Below are 20956 nucleotides of genomic sequence, written 5' to 3'. Positions count from 1 at the left end.
TATAATAATTTAAACACTTGAATTATTTATATAATAAATATGACACGTGAATTATTTGATGAATTAAACAATTAAATTGTTTATCTAATAAATTATTAATATCGTAAATTTAAAAATTCGTTTATTTATATCATGAATTAAACGCTTGAATTATTTATATAATGAATTATGCTGTTGAATTATTTAGAGAATAAATTTAACAATTGAATTATTTATATAATAAATTATTCAATTGAATTGTTTATACATTAAATAAAACGACTCAATAACTTATATAATAAATTAAACTATTTAATTACTTATATAATCAATTAAAGTATTGAATTCTTCATATAATAAATTATACAATGGATTATTTATATAATGAATTAAACTATTAAATTATACATGTAATAAATTAAACACTTGAATAATTTATACAATACATTAAATAATTCAATTATTTACATAGTAAATTAAACTATTGAACTATTTATATAATATATTAAACTTTTGAATTATTGATTACCTGCTGCACCTGTATGTTGACTTCTTGTGTTTCATGCACGAGGACACCCAGCTCCCTCTGGACCGCAGCATTTTGTAGTATTTCCCCTTTCAAATAATAATTTGTTTTTTTATTATTGCTCCCCAAAGTGGATGACTTCACATTTTCCCACATTATATTCCATCTGCCAATTTTTTGCCCATTCCTTTAACCTGTTAACATACCTTCACAGATACTTTGTATCCTCATCGCAACTTGCTTTTCCACCGATCTTTGTATCATCAGCAAATTTGCCACAAGATACTCTGTTCCTTCATCCGAGATCCAAACGCGATCTCTCTGCATCCAATGTCTTTGCTTTTGGGCCAGATTTTAAGAACATCGATGGCGGCTGTACCACCCAGCATGCAGCACGGTACAGATTGTGCCCTATCTGAATCAGTGGAGCACAGTGCGCAGGCGCAGTCTGACTCATTATCGGGCAGCGTGTCCTGAGCATGCGCGGTCAGTCGAGGCTGCGGGAGGAGCGCGTTCGGTGCAGGTGAGAGGATCGGAGCAAGAGGATCAATAAACCCCGGGGCCCGGGTCCGGGCTCAGGCCCAGGCTCAGGCTTCACAAACCCCGAGTGCGGCCCCAGACCCGAATATAAAACAGTGAACATTATCCCCCCTCACTACCCGCCGGTTTCCGGTTTCTCCCGTTTCGCTCCGGACCAACTCTCAACAAAAGGCCGCGGACCCGCGCATGCGCGGTGTAAACTGGGAATTCTCAGGGAGCGTCTGCAAATGAAGGAGAAATGGTGATCGGTCAGGGAGCGTCTGCAAATGAACGAGAAATGGTGATCGCTCAGGGAGCGTCTGTAAATGAAGGAGAAATGGTGATCAGTCAGGGAGCATCTGTAAATGAAGGACAAATGGTGATCGGTCAGTGAGCGTCTGTAAATGAACGAAAAATGGTGATCGGTCAGGGAGTGTCTGTAAATCTGAGAAATGGTGATTGGTCAGGGAGCGTCTGTAAATGAAAGAGAAATGGTGATCGGTCAACGAGCGTTTGCAAATGAAGGAGAAACGGTGATCAGTCAGGGAGCATCTGTAAATGAAGGAGAAATGGTAATCTCTATATCTTCAGTCATCCAGGGAGCTCTATCTCTGGATGCCATTCCGTTCCTCCTCGTGGGAATCTGTCCACTCTCAACCCACTCCTCCTTGAAGGCCTCCCATTGTTCAATTACTGTTTTGTTGCCAATTTTTGATTCCAATCCACCTGGACAAGATCCCTTTTTAACTCACTGGAATTAGCCCTCCTCCAGTTAAGAATTTTCACATTTGACTGTCCCTTGTCCTTTTCCATAACTGTTCGAAACCGAATGAGATTATGATCACTGCTGCCCCACTGAAATATGCTCCACCTGCCCCACTTCATTCTCCACACCGAGCTCACTGCTGTACTCACATTCACTCTCTCACATTCACTCTCTCACATTCACTCTCTCACATTCACTCTCTCACATTCACTCTCTCACACTCACTCTCTCACATTCACTCTCTCACATGCACTTTCTCACATGCACTCTCTCACACTCACTCTCACATTCCTCTCACCCTTTCACTCATGGTTTAGGGCCACTGAAAGATGATGCGATGGGTTTGGATTTCAGCACAGGGAGGAGGGAGAGTGTGTGGGACGGGGATTTACAGCTTAAAGGAATAAGAGAGTAAAGAATGTTCCATAGAAAGTAGAGTTATCTGATCTGAATTTCTATCCTGTATTTACAGTGATAATTTTTATAAACTCCTTTTACAGGGTATGAGAAGGGGAGGATTTGCAGACAGGAAACTCAAACCAAAGATCACGTCACGATCTGACAGAGTCACTCGATTCATCAGGACCTGAATATCATCGGCTTTTGAATGTGGAAGGAGAAATGTTTGTCTGTTCTATCTCTGGGAGAAGATTTCAAACATCAGTGTGAGTGGAAAAGCACCGAGACACACACACCCGAGTGAGAGTGTTCCAGTGCACTGACTGTGGAAAGAGCTTTAACCAGTTACACAGTCTGCAAAAACATCAGACCATTCACAGCGGGGAGAAACCGTACACGTGTTCTGTGTGTGGACGAGGCTTCAACTGATCGTCCAACCTGGAGAGACACAAGGACACCCGGACCACGGAGAAACCGTGGAAATGTGGGGACTGTGGGAAGGGATTCAATTCCCCTTCAAAGCTGGAAATTCATCGACGCAATCACACCGGGGAGAGACCGTTCACCTGCTCCGTGTGTGGGAAGGGATTCACTCAGTCATACACCCTCCTGACACACCAGCGATTTCACTTTGATGAGAGACCTTTTAAATGTTCGGACTGTGAGAAGAGGTTTAAAAGCAAAAGTAACCTGCTGACACACCAACACACTCACACTGGGGAGAGGCCGTTCACCTGCTCCGTTTGTGGGAAGGGATTCACTCGGTCATCCACCCTGCTGACACACCAACGAGTTCACACTGGGGAGAGGCCGTTCACCTGCTCCGTGTGTAAGAAGAGATTTACTCGGTCATCCCACCTACAGAGACACCAGCGAGTTCACTCTGAAGAGAGACCTTTTAAATGTTCTGACTGTGGGAAGAGATTTAAAACCAGAAACGAACTACTGAGACACCAACGCACTCACACTGGGGAGAGGCCGTTCTCCTGCTCCGTGTGTAAGAACAGATTCACTCATTCATCACACCTTCTGCAACACCAGCAAGTTCACACTGATGAGAGACCTTTTAAATGTTCTGACTGTGCGAAGAGATTTAAAACCAGAAACGAACTACTGAGACACCAACGCACTCACACTGGGGAGAGGCCGTTCACCTGCACCGTGTGTGAGAAGAGATTTACTTGGTCATCCAACCTGCTGAGACACCAGCGAGTTCACACTGATGAGAGACCTTTTAAATGTTCTGACTGTGAGAAGAGATTTAAAAGCAAAATTAATCTGCTGACACACCAACGCACTCACACTGGGGAGAAGCCGTTCACCTGCTCTGCGTGTGGGAAGGGATTCACTCGGTCATCAGACCTTCTATCACACCAGCGAGTTCACACTGGGGAGAGACCGTTCACCTGCTTCGTGTGTGGGAAGGGATTCACTCGGTCATCCCACCTTCTGTCACACCAGCGAGTTCACACTGGGGAGAGGCCATTCACCTGCTTCGTGTGTGGGAAGGGATTCACTTGGTCATCCAACCTGCTGATACACCAGCGAGTTCACACTGGGGAGAGACCGCTCATCTGCTCTGTGTGTAAGAAGAGATTCACTCATTCATCACACCTTCTGCAACACCAGCAAGTTCACACTGATGAGAGACCTTTTAAATGTCCTGACTGTGAGAAGAGATTTAAAATCAGAAACGAAATGGTGAGACACCAACGCAGTCACACTGGGGAGAGACCGTTCACCTGCACCTTGTGTGAGAAGAGATTTACTCGGTCATCCAACCTTCTGTCACACCAGCGAGTTCACTCCGATGAGAGACCTTTTAAATGTTCTGATTGTGAGAAGAGATTTAAAAGAAAAATTGATCTGCTGACACACCAGCGCACTCACACTGGGGAGAGGCCATTCACCTGCTCCGTGTGTGGGAAGGGATTCACTCGGTCATCCACCCTGCTGAGACACCAGCGAGTTCACACTGGTGAGAGACCTTTAAATGTTCTGACTTTGGGAAGAGATTTAAAATCAGAAACAAACTGCTGAGACATCAACGCACTCACACTGGGGAAAGGCTGTTCACCTGCTCCGTGTGTGGGAAGGGATTCACTAATTCATCCCACCTTCTGAAACATCAACTTGTTCACACTATTGAGTGACCTTTTAATTCACTGACTGTGAGAAGAGCTTTAAAAGCAGAAATGAACTGCTGACACATCAACACATGCCCATTGGGGAGAGACTGTTCACCTGCTCCGTGTGTGGGAAGGGATTCACTCAGTCATCACACGTGCTGAGACACCAGCGAGTTCACATATGACTGCAGGGGTTGGATTCTGCTGTTAATCACATCCAGGACTGAACCATGTTCATTCTGACAGTTGGGGTTTGTTTCTTCTGATGTCAATAACCCCTATAACTGGGCTGGAGTTTAATATTCTGGATATCTCTTAAATAAATCAACTTTATTTTCAACACCTTGTTGTAGATTTTGGTCTTTCCCACCTGAGTGTTTAGCATCACCTGACTGGAGCTCAGAAAGGACAATCTGGGGGGAGGATCGTCCGGTGGGAACAGAACTTCAGCCTGGACACAGTCCTTCAGGGCCACACTGAGAGGGGCAAACGGCACTTTGGTCTTTCTCGTCTCCCTTCTCTGACAGTAAAGTCGCTGTGAGGCATCCAGTCTAAAAATGACTGTGGTAATTATTCTATGGAGATTTCAACTGTTTGAGTGACAGTCCTGAGTCTACCATTTAAGGCAGGTGTTAACTCATTTAATTAATCCCGTTAAAATAAATGAGTTAAAGTCTGCATTAAAATAGCAGAGGGAGGAGTTCCCAGGAGCCTGTTAACTGCTGGTACAATTATACAACAGTCATTCGATCTCCAGATAAAGAAGGACCTGCAGTGTGTTTCCAGAATTCATGGTTTTATTGATGTGTGCGTGTTAGACACCAGGATCACTAAAAATACACGACCCGGACCATCCACAGGGTGGGGGCGATCCCGACAGTTACTCTGGGATCACTCCCACTGCGGAACTCCACCACTGACACTGCTGAAGGTTGTCGACTCACGGAGTGGGGCCTCCAGGAGTGGACTGTAAGAAAGCTGGGTTTCGGTATCCTGACAAATATATGCCGAGGAACCAGAGGAATCCTTACTAAGGAACCATCTGGGGTTTTACCTGTCAGTGTAGGTCTCGGGGTGAATGATTCCCGACTCCCTGAACTGTCTTACATTTAACCCAGATCGGATCAGGATCAATTCAGTTTACAGGAGAATTTGGTCAAATATCACCCACAATTGAGGGAGACACAAGCAGCCATTCGAGAATCTAAGAGATCTTTGGAAAAGAAGATGGTGCACAATTGTGGGAATAATAGCAAACGTCTTTCCAGCTAGGTCAGGATTCAGAAGACCATTAAAGATGGTTTAGGGCCACTGAAAGACAGTTCAGGACAGATTCCCGGGCTATAGCAGAGCTAGTCATAGAGTCATAGAGTTATACAGCACGGATAGAGGCCCTTCGGCCCATCGTGTCCGCGCCTGCCATCAGCCCTGTCTACTCTAATCCCATATTCCAGCATTTGGTCCGTAGCCTTGTATGCTATGGCATTTCAAGTGCTCATCCAAATGCTTCTTGAATGTTGTGAGGGTTCCTGCCTCCACAACCCTTTCAGGCAGTGAGTTCCAGACTCCAACCACCCTCTGGGTGAAAAAGTTCTTTCTCAAATCCCCTCTAAACCTCCTGCCTTTTACCTGAATCTATGTCCCCTTGTTATAGTACCCACAATGAAGGGAAAAAGCTCCTTAGTATCCATCCTATCTGTGCCCCTCATAATTTTGTACACCTCAATCATGTCCCCCCTCAGCCTCCTCTGCTCCAAGGAAAACAAACCCAATCTTCCCAGTCTCTCTTCATAGCTGAAGCGCTCCAGCCCTGGTAGCATCCTGGTGAATCTCCTCTGCACCCTCTCCAAAGCGATCACATCCTTCCTGTAGTGTGGCGACCAGAACTGCACACAGTACTCCAGCTGTGGCCTAACCAGTGTTTTATACAGTTCCATCATAACCTCCTTGCTCTTATATTCTATGCCTCGGCTAATAAAGGCAAGTATCCCATATGCCTTCTTTACCACCTTATCTACCTGTTCCGCCGCCTTCAGGGATCTGTGAACTTGCACACCAAGATCCCTCTGACCCTCTGTCTTGCCTAGGGTCCTCCCATTCATTGTGTATTCCCTTGCCTTGTTAGTCCCTCCAAAGTGCATCACCTCGCACTTTTCCGGGTTAAATTCCATTTGCCACTGTTCCGCCCATCTGACCAACCCATCTATATCGTCCTGCAGACTGAGGCTATCCTCCTCGCTATTTACCACCCTACCAATTTTTGTATCATCAGCGAACTTACTGATCATACCTTTTACATTCATATCCAAGTCATTAATGTAGACCACAAACAGCAAGTGACCCAGCACCGATCCCTGTGGTACCCCACTGGCCACAGGCTTCCAGTCACAAAAACAACCTTCGAGCATCACCCTCTGCCTTCTGCCACTAAGCCAGTTTTGTATCCAAAGTGCCAAGGCACCCTGGATTCCATGGGCTCGTACCTTCTTGACCAGTCTCCTGTGGGGGACTTTATCGAAGGCCTTACTGAAATCCATGTATACCACATCCACTGCGTTACCCTCATCCACACGCCTAGTCACCCCCTCAAAAGCTGTTAAATGACTATTTCTCATCAGCCTACACTCCTGTGGATGATGCTCAGATTCCAGCTGTGGGATGTGCTGTCAACAATAACATCATAAATATTAAAATAGAAAGGAATGTCATCTTGGATAAAATATGAAATCTCAAAATACTTTGTGCTCCAGGTCCAGATGATATCCACCCCCGGGTGTTTAAAGAGATGGGACGGGTGCTCTGTGAGCCCCTTGCCTGTATCTTCAACAGCTCAATAGAGTCAGGGATTGTCCCCTGAGATTGGAAGGTAGCTCACGTAGTTCCCATTTTCATAAAAGGAGACAAATCAGAGCCAGGGAAAGACAGGCCCATCAGTGTGACATCGATCAGAGGGAAGATGCTTGAAGGGATCCTAAGAGATGCTGTTTATGATCACGGGGAAAGAGAAGGGGCCATTCGAGATACTCAACACGGCTTCTGGGAAAGAAAATGGTGTCTCACAAACTTGCTTGAGTTTTTTGAAGAAGTTGCTGGGTTAGTGGATGAGGGTAATCCGGTTCACATTGTCTATCTCAGGGGTGTCAAACTCATTTCCTATGGTGAACCTGACCCGATATCATGACACTTGGCCTGGGCCACATTCAGCAAAAGTTATTAAACTGGAAAGAGATGAAAATGAACTCTATTGTTACTTCCATACATTAAGATGTTGTTTTCTGCTACTGCTGCTCCCGATACCTGGCGCCTCTGAGCTTGAACTATTGCACCAACATTTGGAGTAAATGACTGGGCTGAGGCCTGTCTTGGATAAAAACATGAGGACCACTTGTCATTACAGAACTGTGTGCCCCAAACACTAACCGTGGAAGTGAATTCCACAGACTGCCTACTCCCTATGTAAAGAAATTTCTCTTGACTACTGCTCTAAAACAGATAGCAGGGGTTAATTGTAGCTACTCACACTGTATAAGGTGGAAAGTGATGTTCCACAAGGATTGGTTCAGGGACCACTGTTCACAATTCACATAAATGATTTGGACTCGGGAATCGGAAGTACAATTTCAAAATTAACAGATGACACCAGATTGGCGGGGTGGGGTGGAGTTTGGATAATATTGATGAAGATTGTGACCAAATACAAAATACATTAATAAACTTGCAAAATGGGTGTATAATTGGCCAATGAATTTTAATGCAGATGACAGTGAATTGGAGCATTTTGGTAGCAAGAATTTGGAAGTTGTGCCCTGTATACCCAAGTCCAAGTCATTAATGTATATCAAGAAAAGCAGTGGTCCCAGCACCGACCCCTGGGGAACACCGTTGTATACCTCCCTCCATTCCGAAAAACAGCTGTTCACCACTACATTCTGTTTCCTGTTATTTGGCCAATTCTGTATCCATGCTGCTACTGCCCCTTTTATTCCATGGGCTTCAATCTTGATGACAAGCCCATTAGGCGGCACTTTATTGAATGCCTTTTGAAAGTCCATACACACCACATCAACTGCATTTCCCTCATCGACCCTCTCTGTTACCTTATCAAAAAACTGTATCAAGTTAGTTAAACACGATTTGCCTTTAACAAATCCGTGCTGGCTTTCCCTAATCCTTGTCCAAGTGACTGCTAATTCTGTCCCCGATTATCGTTGCTGGAACTTTCTCCACTGCCGAGGTTAAACTGACTGGTCTGTAGACGCTGGGTTTTGTCTTTCACCCTTTCTTGAACAATGGTGTTACATTTGCAATTCTCCAGTCCTCTGGCATATCCCCCATATCTAAGGATGTTTGGAAGATTATGACCAGCACCTCTGCAATTTCCACCGTTACTTCCCTCAGCAACCGAGGATGCATCCCATCCGGACCAGATGACGTTTCTACTTTAAGTACAGCCAGCCTTTCAAGTACCTCCTCTTTATGATTTTTAGCCAATCCAGTATCTCAACGACATCTTCCTTTACTGACACTCTGGCAGCATTTTCTTCCTTGGTAAAGACAGATGCAAAGTATTTATTTAGTACCTCCGCCATGCCCACTGCCTCCCTCTGCTACTTCCTCACTATAACCTGGGTGAGTGGTCCAATTGATAACGCATCTGCCTACGGATCAGAAGACTATCGGTTTGATTCCTTCCTGGCTCAGATGTTTTTTTTTGCAAACTGTGCATTATTTTATAGCTGTCCTAATTGCTGATGCTGCCTGGCTGCATACCTGGTAAGTGCCTTCTTATTGCAGCAAGCAGGGCATCAGTGTCAAAATCTGAAGGTCCTGAATTCAATCTTCAGAGAAGACCTCAGGGATTACGAAGCTTTTTTTCTATCTCTCACCTCATCTTTCCATCTTTGCTGCAGAGCAAAATCAAGAACTTTTGCTTACTGCAGATTTGCTGCCTCTTGACCTCTCTGTACCCAAACACACAGCGAAGATTAGGAAGTGCATGGGCTATGGACTCGCTGACAACACTCTTGTTTCTGTATAATTGCACCAAGACAATCGGTGAGTGGAGAATATAATCAACGATCCCACTACTTCTCACATGCCAAGTGAGCGATCTGCCAGTTGAGCTAAACCTCGTTTGCTGTTTGTAAATCGCCCTTCACAGTTCCTGCCTCACACTTGCCTCCAAGCTGCTCCACGATCAGCAGAGAAATCTTGCCTTGGGTTATGGATCCCTGAATATATGAAATACTTTGCTCTAATCGGCGGTATCGAGCATCAGCAAGTGAGGAACAGCAGAACGGGAAGCCACAGTAATGAATGATGCTGAGAAGAGCCCGAGCCTGCGGAAGGAAGACGAGGTCACCGGAAAGCAACAGCCGCCCGAGCTTGAGGGAGCAGCGTGAGCCCTGACTGACTGACTGATCGAAGACCTTTTTGCCTGAAATTGAGGGCGATTTGAAGTGTTGCTGCTCAAAGGCACTCCCTGCTGGTGAGCAGAGGGAAATGCTCGAGTGAAACAGCCGTGCTCGGGCACACACAGAAAGCTTCAAGATTTGAGAAATGAAAAGTGGTGTCCTGTGACTCAGTGGCAACATGTTAATCTGCAAGCTGCCTGCAAAGTTCAAAGAGCGACCTTGAGGTAATTGTTGCTTATTCCAAAAGTACACTCACTCCTTCGAGCCGGAATTGAACCAGCGACCTAAGGATGACTTTACTTTGGTTTAATTCACTACAGTCCTCCGCTCTACCAGCTGAGCTATCGAAGGGAAGTGATAGAAAGGATTGTCTTTGGTGATTGTTCACCGTGCGCCTGTTGACATGTTCAGACTCGTGAAACAGTCGAGTCTCGAGTTAAACAAAGGCACGGATGAGGGTTTCAGCAGCAGAACTTCATTCTGGAAGTTGGGATTTGTTTCTGCTGATGTTAATAACCGCTATAACTGGGCTGAAATTCAATATTCTGGATATATGTCAAATAAATCAACTTTGTTACAAACAGAATGGGTCAATTACTTGATGAATTCAAGATAAGAGACTAATTGATGTCCGAATGACCGATTATTATGTCTTCCTCCTTTCTCACTGTAGATTATTTCAGTTCACATACCTTCAATTACTCTCATGGCCAAGTCCCAGTTCCCCGGTCCTTCCCGAGTGCCTCTCCCAGCCTTGGGATCCAGGGAAGGTATCAGTAATGTACCCGGGATCACTAAACACAAAACCCAGTCTGTGAATCACTTTTAGCTCCTGGACTTATCGTGTGTCCCACAGCATCTCGTTGACCTTCGATGTGTGAATAGAGCATCAGGTATGGGAATCTCGGCTTAAATTTAAATCCACTCTCCAAATGTATTCAACAAAATACAAACAAGTAAACACATCACGGCCCAATAATCCAGCAGTAAATTCAAAGGAATAATTCTGTTATCAAACTCTTTGAGTGGACATAGAATCATAGAAGATTGCAACATGGAAACAGGCCCTTCGGCCCAACATATCCATGTCGCCCAGTTTATACCACTAAGCTAGTCCCAATTGCCTGCACTTGGCCCATATCCCTCTATACCCATCTTACCCATGCAACTGTCCAAATGCTTTTTAAAACACAAAATTGTACCCGCCTCTATTACTGCCTCTGGCAGCTCGTTCCAGACACTCACCACCCTTTGAGTGAAAAAATTGCCCCTCTGGACCATTTTGTATCTCTCCCCTCTCACCTTAAATCTATGCCCCCTCGTTATAGACTCCCCGACATTTGGGAAAAGATTTTGACTATCTACCTTATCTATGCCCCTCATTATTTTATAGACTTCTATCAGATCACCCTACTCTCCAAGGAAAAAAGTCTCAGCCTATCCAACCTCTCCCTATAAGTCAAACCATCAAGTCCTGGTAGCATCCTAGTAAATCTTTTCTGCACTCTTTCTAGTTTAATAATATCCTTTCCATAATAGGGTGATCAGAATTGTACACAGTATTCCAAGTGTGGCCTTACTAATGTCTTGTACAACTTCAATAAGACATCCCAACTCCTGTATTCAATGTTCTGACCAATGAAACCAAGCAAGCTCAATGCCTTCTTCACCACCCTATCCACCTGTGACTCCACTTTCAAGGAGCTATGAACCTGTACTCCTAGATCTCTTTGTTCTATAACTCTCCCCAACGCCCTACCATTAACGGAGCAGGTCCTGGCACGATTCGAACTACCAAAATGCATCACAGAATAAAGAAAAATCCCAACTCTCAGATCCCCTCGAATCCTTTGAAAATTCCTTACAAATCTTGACAATAATCAACAAGTCTAATTGAATGTTGACCTTTATCTTGAGTGGGGTTGGAATAAAGAAGTGATGCTTCAGTTGTAAAGAACCTTGGTCAGACCCCACCTGAAGAACTGGGCACCGAACCGAGAGAGAGATCAATCGGCCTTGGGAAAGATACAGTGTAGATTCACCAGAATGACACCTGTGTTAGAAGGATTAAATTATGAGGACGGGTGGCATAAACTTGGTTTTTATTTCAATGAGTTTATAACATTGAGATGTGATCTCATCGAGATGTTTAAAATAATAAAGGTAAACAATAAGGTAGATACAGAGAAATGATTTCTTCTGGAGGAGGAATCCAGAACAAGAGGGCATAAGAAATAGGAGCAGGAGTGGGCCATACGGCCCCTCGGGCCTGCTGTGCCATTCAGTAAGTACATGGCTGATCTTCAACCTTAACTCCACTTTCCTGCCTGATTCCTTGATTCTCTCAGTGCACAAAAATCTCTCCATCTCATTCTTGAATATAATCAATGTCTGAGCATCCACAGCCCTCTGGGGTAGAGAATTCTAAGGATTCACAACCCTCTGAATAAAGAAAATTTTCCTCATCTCATTCCTAAATGGCCGATCCCTTATCCTGAGACGATGCCCCCTCATTCTAGACTTTCCAGCCAGGGGAAACAGCCTCTCAGCATCGACCCTGTCAAGCCCTCTAAGAATGTTAGACGTTTCAATGAGATCACCTCTCATTCTTCTAAACTCCAGAGAATATAGGGCCATTCTACTTAATCTCTCCTCATACAACAACCCTCTCATCCCAGGAATCAATCTAGTGAACCTTCGTTGCACCCCCTCGAATCAAGTATATCCTTCCTCAGGTAAGGAGACCAAAACTGTACACATTACTCCAGGTGTGGTCTCACCAAAGCCCTAAATAATTGCAGCAAGACTTCGTTACTCTTAATCTCCAACCCACTAAAAATAAAGGCCAACATATTATTTGCTTTCCTAATTGTTTGCTGTACCTCCATGTTAACTTCTGTGATCCGTGTACAAGGACACCCAAATCCCTCTGAACACCAACATTTCTTAAACTCTCACCTTTTAAAAAATATTCTGCTTTTCCATTCTTCCTCCCAAAGTGAATAATTTTCACATTTCCCCACATTGGACTCCATCTGCCAAGTTCTTGATAATCTTAAAAATAGAGCTAGTTCATTTAAGAGCAAAATAAGGCGGCAATTTTTCACACAAACGATAGTGGAAATTACAAACTCACTTCCCCGAAAGGCTGTGGATGCTGGGGCTCGATTGAAATTTTCAATATTGAGCTCAATAGATTTGTGTTGTGTGAGGGTTGCAAGGGATATGGAGCAAAGACGAGTAAATGGCGTTGTGACACAGATTAGTCCTGATCCAATTGAACGGCGGAGCAGGCTTCAGGGGCTGAATGGCTAATTCCAGTTCCTGAACCCAGTCAATGACACCAATCACCTCCACTCTGATAAAAAAAAACACCACAGGCACTGACACAAATCACCTCCTAACTGATTTAAACCAACTTCACAGTCACTGATACCAACATCCTCCTGTCTGATAAAAAATAACCCCACAGTCACTGATACCAATCTCAATGAATGGTGAAACAGGCTCGAGGGGCTGAATGGTCTACTCCTGTTCCTAATTGTAAACAATTTTACAACACCAAGTTATAGTCCAACGATTTTATTTTTAATCCCACAAGCTTTCGGGGGCTTTCCCCTTCCTCAGGCGGTGTGGAAGTGACAATTTCGAATCCTTCGCATTTTAAGATCACAGAACAATGCCTGGTGATTACTGCCCGTTGCCAAGGCAATCACAGTGAGCAGACAGAAAGGTGTCATCTAAAAGGCCACTGAATGTACAACCCCCCCCCCCAAAAAAAAAGAGAGACAGACAGAACGAAGACAGTCAATGACACGTTATATTAGAGTCATAGAGTCATACAGCACGGATAGAGGCCCTTCGGCCCATCGTGTCCGCGCCGGCCATCAGCCCTGTCTACTCTAATCCCATATTCCAGCATTTGGTCCGTAGCCTTGTATGCTATGGCATTTCAAGTGCTCATCCAAATGCTTCTTGAATGTTGTGAGGGTTCCTGCCTCCACAACCCTTTCAGGCAGTGAGTTCCAGACTCCAACCACCCTCTGGGTGAAAAAGTTCTTTCTCAAATCCCCTCTAAACCTCCTGCCTTTTACCTTGAATCTATGTCCCCTTGTTATAGAACCCTCAATGAAGGGAAAAAGCTCCTTAGTATCCATCCTATCTGTGCCCCTCATAATTTTGTACACCTCAATCATGTCCCCCCTCAGCCTCCTCTGCTCCAAGGAAAACAAACCCAATCTTCCCAGTCTCTCTTCATAGCTGAAGCGCTCCAGCCCTGGTAACATCCTGGTGAATCTCCTCTGCACCCTCTCCAAAGCGATCACATCCTTCCTGTAGTGTGGCGACCAGAACTGCACACAGTACTCCAGCTGTGGCCTAACCAGTGTTTTATACAGCTCCATCATAACCTCCTTGCTCTTATATTCTATGCCTCGGCTAATAAAGGCAAGTATCCCATATGCCTTCTTTACCACCTTATCTACCTGTTCCGCCGCCTTCAGGGATCTGTGAACTTGCACACCAAGATCCCTCTGACCCTCTGTCTTGCCTAGGGTCCTCCCATTCATTGTGTATTCCCTTGCCTTGTTAGTCCCTCCAAAGTGCATCACCTCGCACTTTTCCGGGTTAAATTCCATTTGCCACTGTTCCGTCCATCTGACCAACCCATCTGTATCGTCCTGCAGACTGAGGCTATCCTCCTCACTATTTACCACCCTACCAATCTTTGTATCATCAGCGAACTTACTGATCATACCTTTTACATTCATATCCAAGTCATTAATGTAGACCACAAACAGCAAGGGACCCAGCACCGATCCCTGTGGTACCCCACTGGCCACAGGCTTCCAGTCACAAAAACAACCTTCGACCATCACCCTCTGCCTTCTGCCACTAAGCCAGTTTTGTATCCAAGGTGCCAAGGCACCCTGGATTCCATGGGCTCGTACCTTCTTGACCAGTCTCCTGTGGGGGACTTTATCGAAGGCCTTACTGAAATCCATGTATACCACATCCACTGTGTTACCCTCATCCACACGCCTAGTCACCCCCTCAAAAAATTCAATCAAATTAGTCAGACATGATCTTCCCTTGACAAAGCCATGTTGACTATCCCTGATTAATCCTTGCTTCTCCAAGTGGAGACTAATTTTGTCCTTCAGAATTTTTTCCAATAATTTTCCTACCACTGATGTTAGGCTCACTGGCCTGTAGTTCCCCGGTTTTCCACTACTCCCCTTCTTGAATAATGGTATTACATTAGCGGTTCTCCAGTCCTCTGGCACATCCCCTGTGGCCAGAGAGGTTCTGAATATATGTGTCAGAGCCCCCGCAATCTCCTCCTTTGCCTCACACAGTAGCCTGGGATACATTTCGTACGGGCCTGGGGATTTATCCATTTTTAGGCCTGCTAAAACCGCCAATACCTCCTCCCGCTCGATGTTAATATGTTCGAGTATATCACAGTCCCCCTGCCGTATTTCTATGTCTACATCGTCCTTCTCCATAGTGAAAACAGATGCAAAAAATTCATTTAGAACCCCTCCTACATCTGCCGGCTCCACACACAGATTGCCATTTTTGTCCCTAATGGGCCCTATTTTTTCCCTAGTCATCCTCTTACCCTTAATATACTTATAAAACATCTTAGGATTTTCCTTTATTTTGCTCGCCAGTGTTATTTCATGGCCCCTCCTTGATCTCTTAATTTCTTTTTAAGTAAAAACAGATAACATTTGTTCGCTGGTGGGGTTACGTGTAGCGTGACATGAACCCAAGATCCCGGTTGAGGCCGTCCTCATGGGTGCGGAACTTGGCTATTAATTTCTGCTCGACGATTTTGCGTTGTCGTGTGTCTCGAAGGCCGCCTTGGAGTACGCTTACCCGAAGGTCGGTGGCTGAATGTCCATGACTGCTGAAGTGTTCCCCGACAGGGAGAGAACCCTCCTGTCTGGCGATTGTTGCGCGGTGTCCGTTCATCCGTTGTCACAGCGTCTGCATGGTCTCGCCAATGTACCATGCTCTGGGGCATCCTCTCCTGCAATGTATGAGGTTAGACAACGTTGGCCGAGTCACAGGAGTATGAACCGTGCACCTGGTGGGTGGTGTCCTCTCGTGTGATGGTGGTATCTGTGTCCCATCGTACAGGGAACCCCCAGCTTCTGTCGCGAAACTACAGACTTCCTACAAAAACTCAGTACCCACGGACCAGTTGAACCAGGAACACTTCTCACCACGATGGACGTCTCGGCACTATACACCAGTATCCCCCACGATGACGGCATTGCTGCGACAGCATCAGTACTCAACACCAACAACAGCCAATCCCCAGAAGCCATCCTACAACTCATCCGCTTCATCCTGGATCACAATGTCTTCACCTTCGATAACCAGTTCTTTACCCAAACACACGGAACAGCCATGGGGACCAAATTCGCACCCCAATACGCCAACATTTTCATGCACAAGTTCGAGCAGGACTTCTTCACTGCACAGGACCTCCAACCAACACTATACACCAGATACATCGACGATATTTTCTTTCTATGGACCCACGGCGAAGAATCACTGAAGAGACTACACGATAACATCAACAAATTCCATCCCACCATCAAGCTCACCATGGACTACTCCTCAGAATCAGTTTCTTTCTTGGACACACGAATCTCCATCTAAGACGGGCACCTCAGCACCTCACTCTACCGCAAGCCCACGGACAACCTCACGATGCTCCACTTTTCCAGCTTCCACCCTAACCACGTCAAAGAGGCCATCCCCTATGGACAGGCCCTGTGAATACACAGGGTCTGCTCAGACGAGGAGGAACGCGATGGACACCGACAGACGCTGAAAGACGCCCTAGTAAGAACGGGATATGACGCTCGACTCATCGATCGACAGTTCCGACGGGCCACAGCGATAAATTGCATAGACCTCCTCAGAAGACTAACACGGGACGCAACCAACAGAGTACCCTTCGTCGTCCAGTACTTCCCCAGAGCGGAGAAACTACGCCATGTTCTCCGCAGCCTTCAACATGTCATCAATGACGACAAACACCTCGCTATGGCCATCCCCACACCTCCACTACTCGCCTTTAAACAGCCACCCAAACTCAAACAGACCATCGTTCGCAGCAAATTACCCAGCTTTCAGGAGAACAGCGTCCACGACACCACACAACCCTGCCACGGTAACCTCTGCAAGACATGCCAGATCATCGACACAGATACCACCATCACACGAGAGGACACCACCCACCAGGTGCACGGTTCATACTCCTGTGACTCGGCCAACGTTGTCTACCTCATACGTTGCAGGAAAGGATGCCCCAGAGCCTGGTACATTGGCGAGACCATGCAGACGCTGTGACAACGGATGAACGCACACCGTGCAACAATCGCCAGACAGGAGGATTCCCTCCCAGTCGGTGAACACTTCAGCAGTCAAGGACATTCAGCCACCGACCTTCGGGTAAGCGTACTCGAAGGCGGCCTTCAAGACACACGACAACGCAAAATCGTCGAGCAGAAATTGATAGCCAAGTTCCGCACCCATGAGGAAGGCCTCAACCGGGATCTTGGGTTCATGTCACGCTACACGTTACCCCACCAGCGAACAAAGTTATCTGTTTTTAATGTAACGGGTCATTTGCTGTCTTTCTCTTCCTTCCGGATGTTTCTATGTTTCTGCCTCTCTCTCTCTGTTTTTTTCTTCTTTTTGGTTGTTTGTATATTCGGTGGCCCTGTAGGTAACATCTCTCTGTCTGAACACTTTGATTGCCTTGGCAACGGGCAGTTGGAAAGACGATCTGTAATCACCAGGTATTGTTCTCTGATTTATAAATGCGAAATGTCCGAGGATTTCATTTCCACATTCACCTGAGGAAGGAGGACGCCTCCGAAAGCTTGTGATTATGAAATAAAATTGTTGGACTATAACTTGGTGTTGTAAAATTGTTTACAAATTGTCAACCCCAGTCCATAACCGGTATCTCCACATCATTTTAAAACCTGATTGATGTCAAACTCGAGGGGAAAACTGGCCCTTTCTGTTGTGGCTTTAAACAGATGGAACCGTGTGGGTGGAGCAAAGATTTCAACATTTGTTCTAAAATGGATTAATTCAGGACAGACAGCAGGGATTATTGGAGGAAATAACACAGTGTAGGGATAAAATGCAATGGATGTTGTGAAGATGGATTGTTAAAAAGTGTTTGAGAAGATGCCGGACAGGAGGCTTTTTGATAAGATTAAAGCTCACGGTATTAAAGGGAGAGGGTCAGTGTGGATGGGAAGTTGGATAAAGGGCAGAGTAGTGGTTAATCGATGTTTTTCAGACTGTGGGGATGTAAACAGTGGTGTCACCCAGGGGCAGTGTTGGGACCATTGCTCTTCTCAATACAGAGCAATGACCTGGGCTTAGGTACAAGGGCATAAGGTCAAAATTTCCTGAGGACACCAAGATAGGGAGCATTAAGAACTGTGAAGAGGAATGTTAGCAACTTAAGTGTGATATAGGAACATTAGGAACAGGAGTAGGCCATTCAGCCCCTCAAGCCTGTTCCACCATTCAGTGAGATGGGTGTCAGTGAGTATGGGGTTGGTTTATATCAGACAGGTTAAGATTAATGTCAGTGACTGTGGTGTTTTTTTCAGAATGGAGGTGATTGGTGTCAGTGACTGGGTTCAGGAACAGGAATTCGCCATTTAGCCCCTGAAGCCAACTCCACCATTCAGTTGGATCAGGACTAATCTGTACCACAACTCCATTTACTCGCCTTTGCTCCATATCCCTTGCAACCCTCAAACAACACAAATCTATCAATCTCAATTTTGAAAGTTTCAATCGAGCCCCAGCATCCACAGCCTTTCGGGGAAGTGAGTTTGTAATTTCCACTTTGTTTTGCTCTTAAATGACCTAGCTCTAATTTTAAGATTATCAAGAAGGTGGCAGATGGAGTACAATGTGGGAAGAATAGAAAAGCAGAATATTTTTTAAAAGCTAATATGCAGGTACAGCAAACAATTAGGAAAGCAAATAGTATGTTGGCCTATATTGTAAGTGCTTTGAGGAATAAGAGTAAGGAAGTCTTGCTGCAATTGTATAGGGCTTTGGTGAGACCACACCTGGAGTACTGTGTACAGTTTTGGTCTCCGTACCTGAGGAAGGATATATTTGATTCGAGGGGATGCAACAAAGGTTCACTGGATTGATTCCTGGGATGAGAGGGTTGTTGTATGAGGAGAGATTGAGTAGAATTGCCCTATATTCTCTGGAGTTTGGAAGAATGGGAGGTGATCTGATTGAAACGTCTAAAATTCTTAGAGGGCTTGACAGGGTAGATGCTGAGAGGCTGTTTCCCCTGGCTGGAAATTCTAGAACTAGGGGGCATAGTCTCAGGATAAGGGATCAGCCAATTAGGACTGAGATGAGGAAAGATTTCTTCACTCAGAGGGTGGTGAAACTTTGGAATTCTCTACCTCAGAGGGCTGTGGATGCTCAGATGTTGAATATATTCAAGAATGAGATGGAGAGATTTTTGGACACCGAGGGAATCAAGGAATCGGGCAGGAAAGTGGAGTTAAGGTTGAAGATCAGCCATGTACTGACTGTTTGGCAGAGCAGGCTCGAGGGGCCGTATGGCCCACTCCGACTCGTATTTCTTATGCCCTCTTGTTCTGGATTCCTCCTCCAGAAGAAATCATTTCTCTGTATCTACCTTATTGAATCCCTTTATTATTTTAAACACCTCGATGTGATCACATCTCATTGTTCTGAATTCAATGGAATAAAACCAAGTTTCAGCAACCCATCCTCATAATTTAATCCTTTTAACCCCGGTATCATTCTGGTGAATCTGCACTGTACCTTTTCCACGGCCGATTGATCTCTCTCTCGGTTTGGTGCCCAGTTCTCCAGATGGGGTCTGACCAAGGTTCTTTACAACTGAAACATCACTTCTGTATTCCAACCCCACTCAAGATAAAGGTCAACATTCAATTAGACTTGTTGATTATTGTCAAGATTTGTAAGGTATTTGCAAAGGATTCGAGGGGATCTTAGAGTTGGGATTTTTCTTTATTCTGTCCACTCGAGGAGTTTGATAACAGACTTACTCCTTTGAATTTACTGCTGGATTATTGAGCCGTGATGTGTTTACTTGTTTGTATTTTGTTAAATACATTTGCTGAGTGTATTTAAATTGAAGACGAGATTTCCAGGCCTGATGCTCTATTCACACATCGAAGTTGAGAGAGATGCAGTGGGACACACGATAAGTCCAGTAGCTGAAAATGATTCACAGACTGGGTTTTGTGTTTCGTGATCCTGGGTACATTACTGATACCTTCCCTGGATCCCAAGGCTGGGAGAGGCACTCGGGAAGGACCGGGGAACTGGGACTTGGCCATGAGAGTAATTGAAGATATGAGAACTGAAATAATCTGAAGTGAGAAAGGAAAAAATGCAGAATAATCGGTAATTAGGACATCAATTAGTCTCTTATCTTGATTTCAGCAAGTAATTGAACCATTCTGTTTGAAACAAAGTTGATTTATTTGACATAGATCCAGAATATTGAATTTCAGCCCAGTTACAGCGGTTATTAACATCAGCAGAACCAAATCCAAACTGCCAGAATGAAGTTCTGCTGCTGAAACCCTCATCCGTGCCTTTGTTTATCTCTAGACTCGACTATTCCAATGCTCTCCAGGCCCGGCCTTCCACTTTACACCCTCCGTAAACTTGAACCCACAATCTCCAGATCAATAATCGGTCACATTATTCATTACGTCACTGGCCCAGACTGTGGAGAACACGGAGCAGTTCACACTCCTACAGCGCTGTGGTATGAGCAGGTACCGAGTCAGCCTCAGTCATGAGCACTGGAATCTACGAGTCCGGGTGTGTCAAAGGAGCACGGTGAACAATCACCAAAGTGAAATATTTTTGCCGCTTCCCTTCCATACCTCAGCTGGTTGAGTGACAAGACTGTCGTGGAAAATAAGACAAAGTCATCCTTATGTCATTTATTGAATTCCGGCTTGATGGAGTACGTGTGCTTTTGCAATAAGCAGCAATTAGTTCAAGGTCACTCTCTTAATTTTACACACAACTTACAGATTAACATGTTGCCATGAAAGCACAGGACGCCTCTTTTCCTTTCACAAACTTCAGAACTTTCTGTGTCTGCCCAAACAAGGCTGTTTTGCCTCTGCTCACC

General features: G+C 45.1%; 1 protein-coding gene and 1 non-coding gene across 2 annotated transcripts; one reads left to right on the top strand and one right to left on the bottom strand.

Annotated features, from left to right (window-relative positions):
* Positions 1-2636: 2636 nt before the first annotated feature.
* LOC137336089 (zinc finger protein 271-like) lies at positions 2637-4561 on the top strand (the record flags this gene model as incomplete). Its single annotated transcript, XM_068001579.1, has 1 exon — positions 2637-4561. A coding segment is annotated over one exon (1593 nt), but the record flags the coding sequence as incomplete, so codon positions are not given.
* A 5427-nt stretch (positions 4562-9988) lies between these two features.
* Positions 9989-10083, bottom strand: trnay-gua (transfer RNA tyrosine (anticodon GUA)). The gene is made up of 2 exons: positions 10047-10083; positions 9989-10024 (listed from the first exon to the last, which is right to left on the bottom strand). It is a non-coding gene; the product is annotated as a tRNA-Tyr (tRNA).
* Between the last annotated feature and the right edge of the window lie 10873 nt (positions 10084-20956).

This window comes from Heptranchias perlo, chromosome 20 (genome assembly GCF_035084215.1).
Source record: "Heptranchias perlo isolate sHepPer1 chromosome 20, sHepPer1.hap1, whole genome shotgun sequence".
NCBI classification, from domain to species: domain Eukaryota; kingdom Metazoa; phylum Chordata; class Chondrichthyes; order Hexanchiformes; family Hexanchidae; genus Heptranchias; species Heptranchias perlo.
This window is presented reverse-complemented; position numbering and strand designations above follow the sequence as displayed.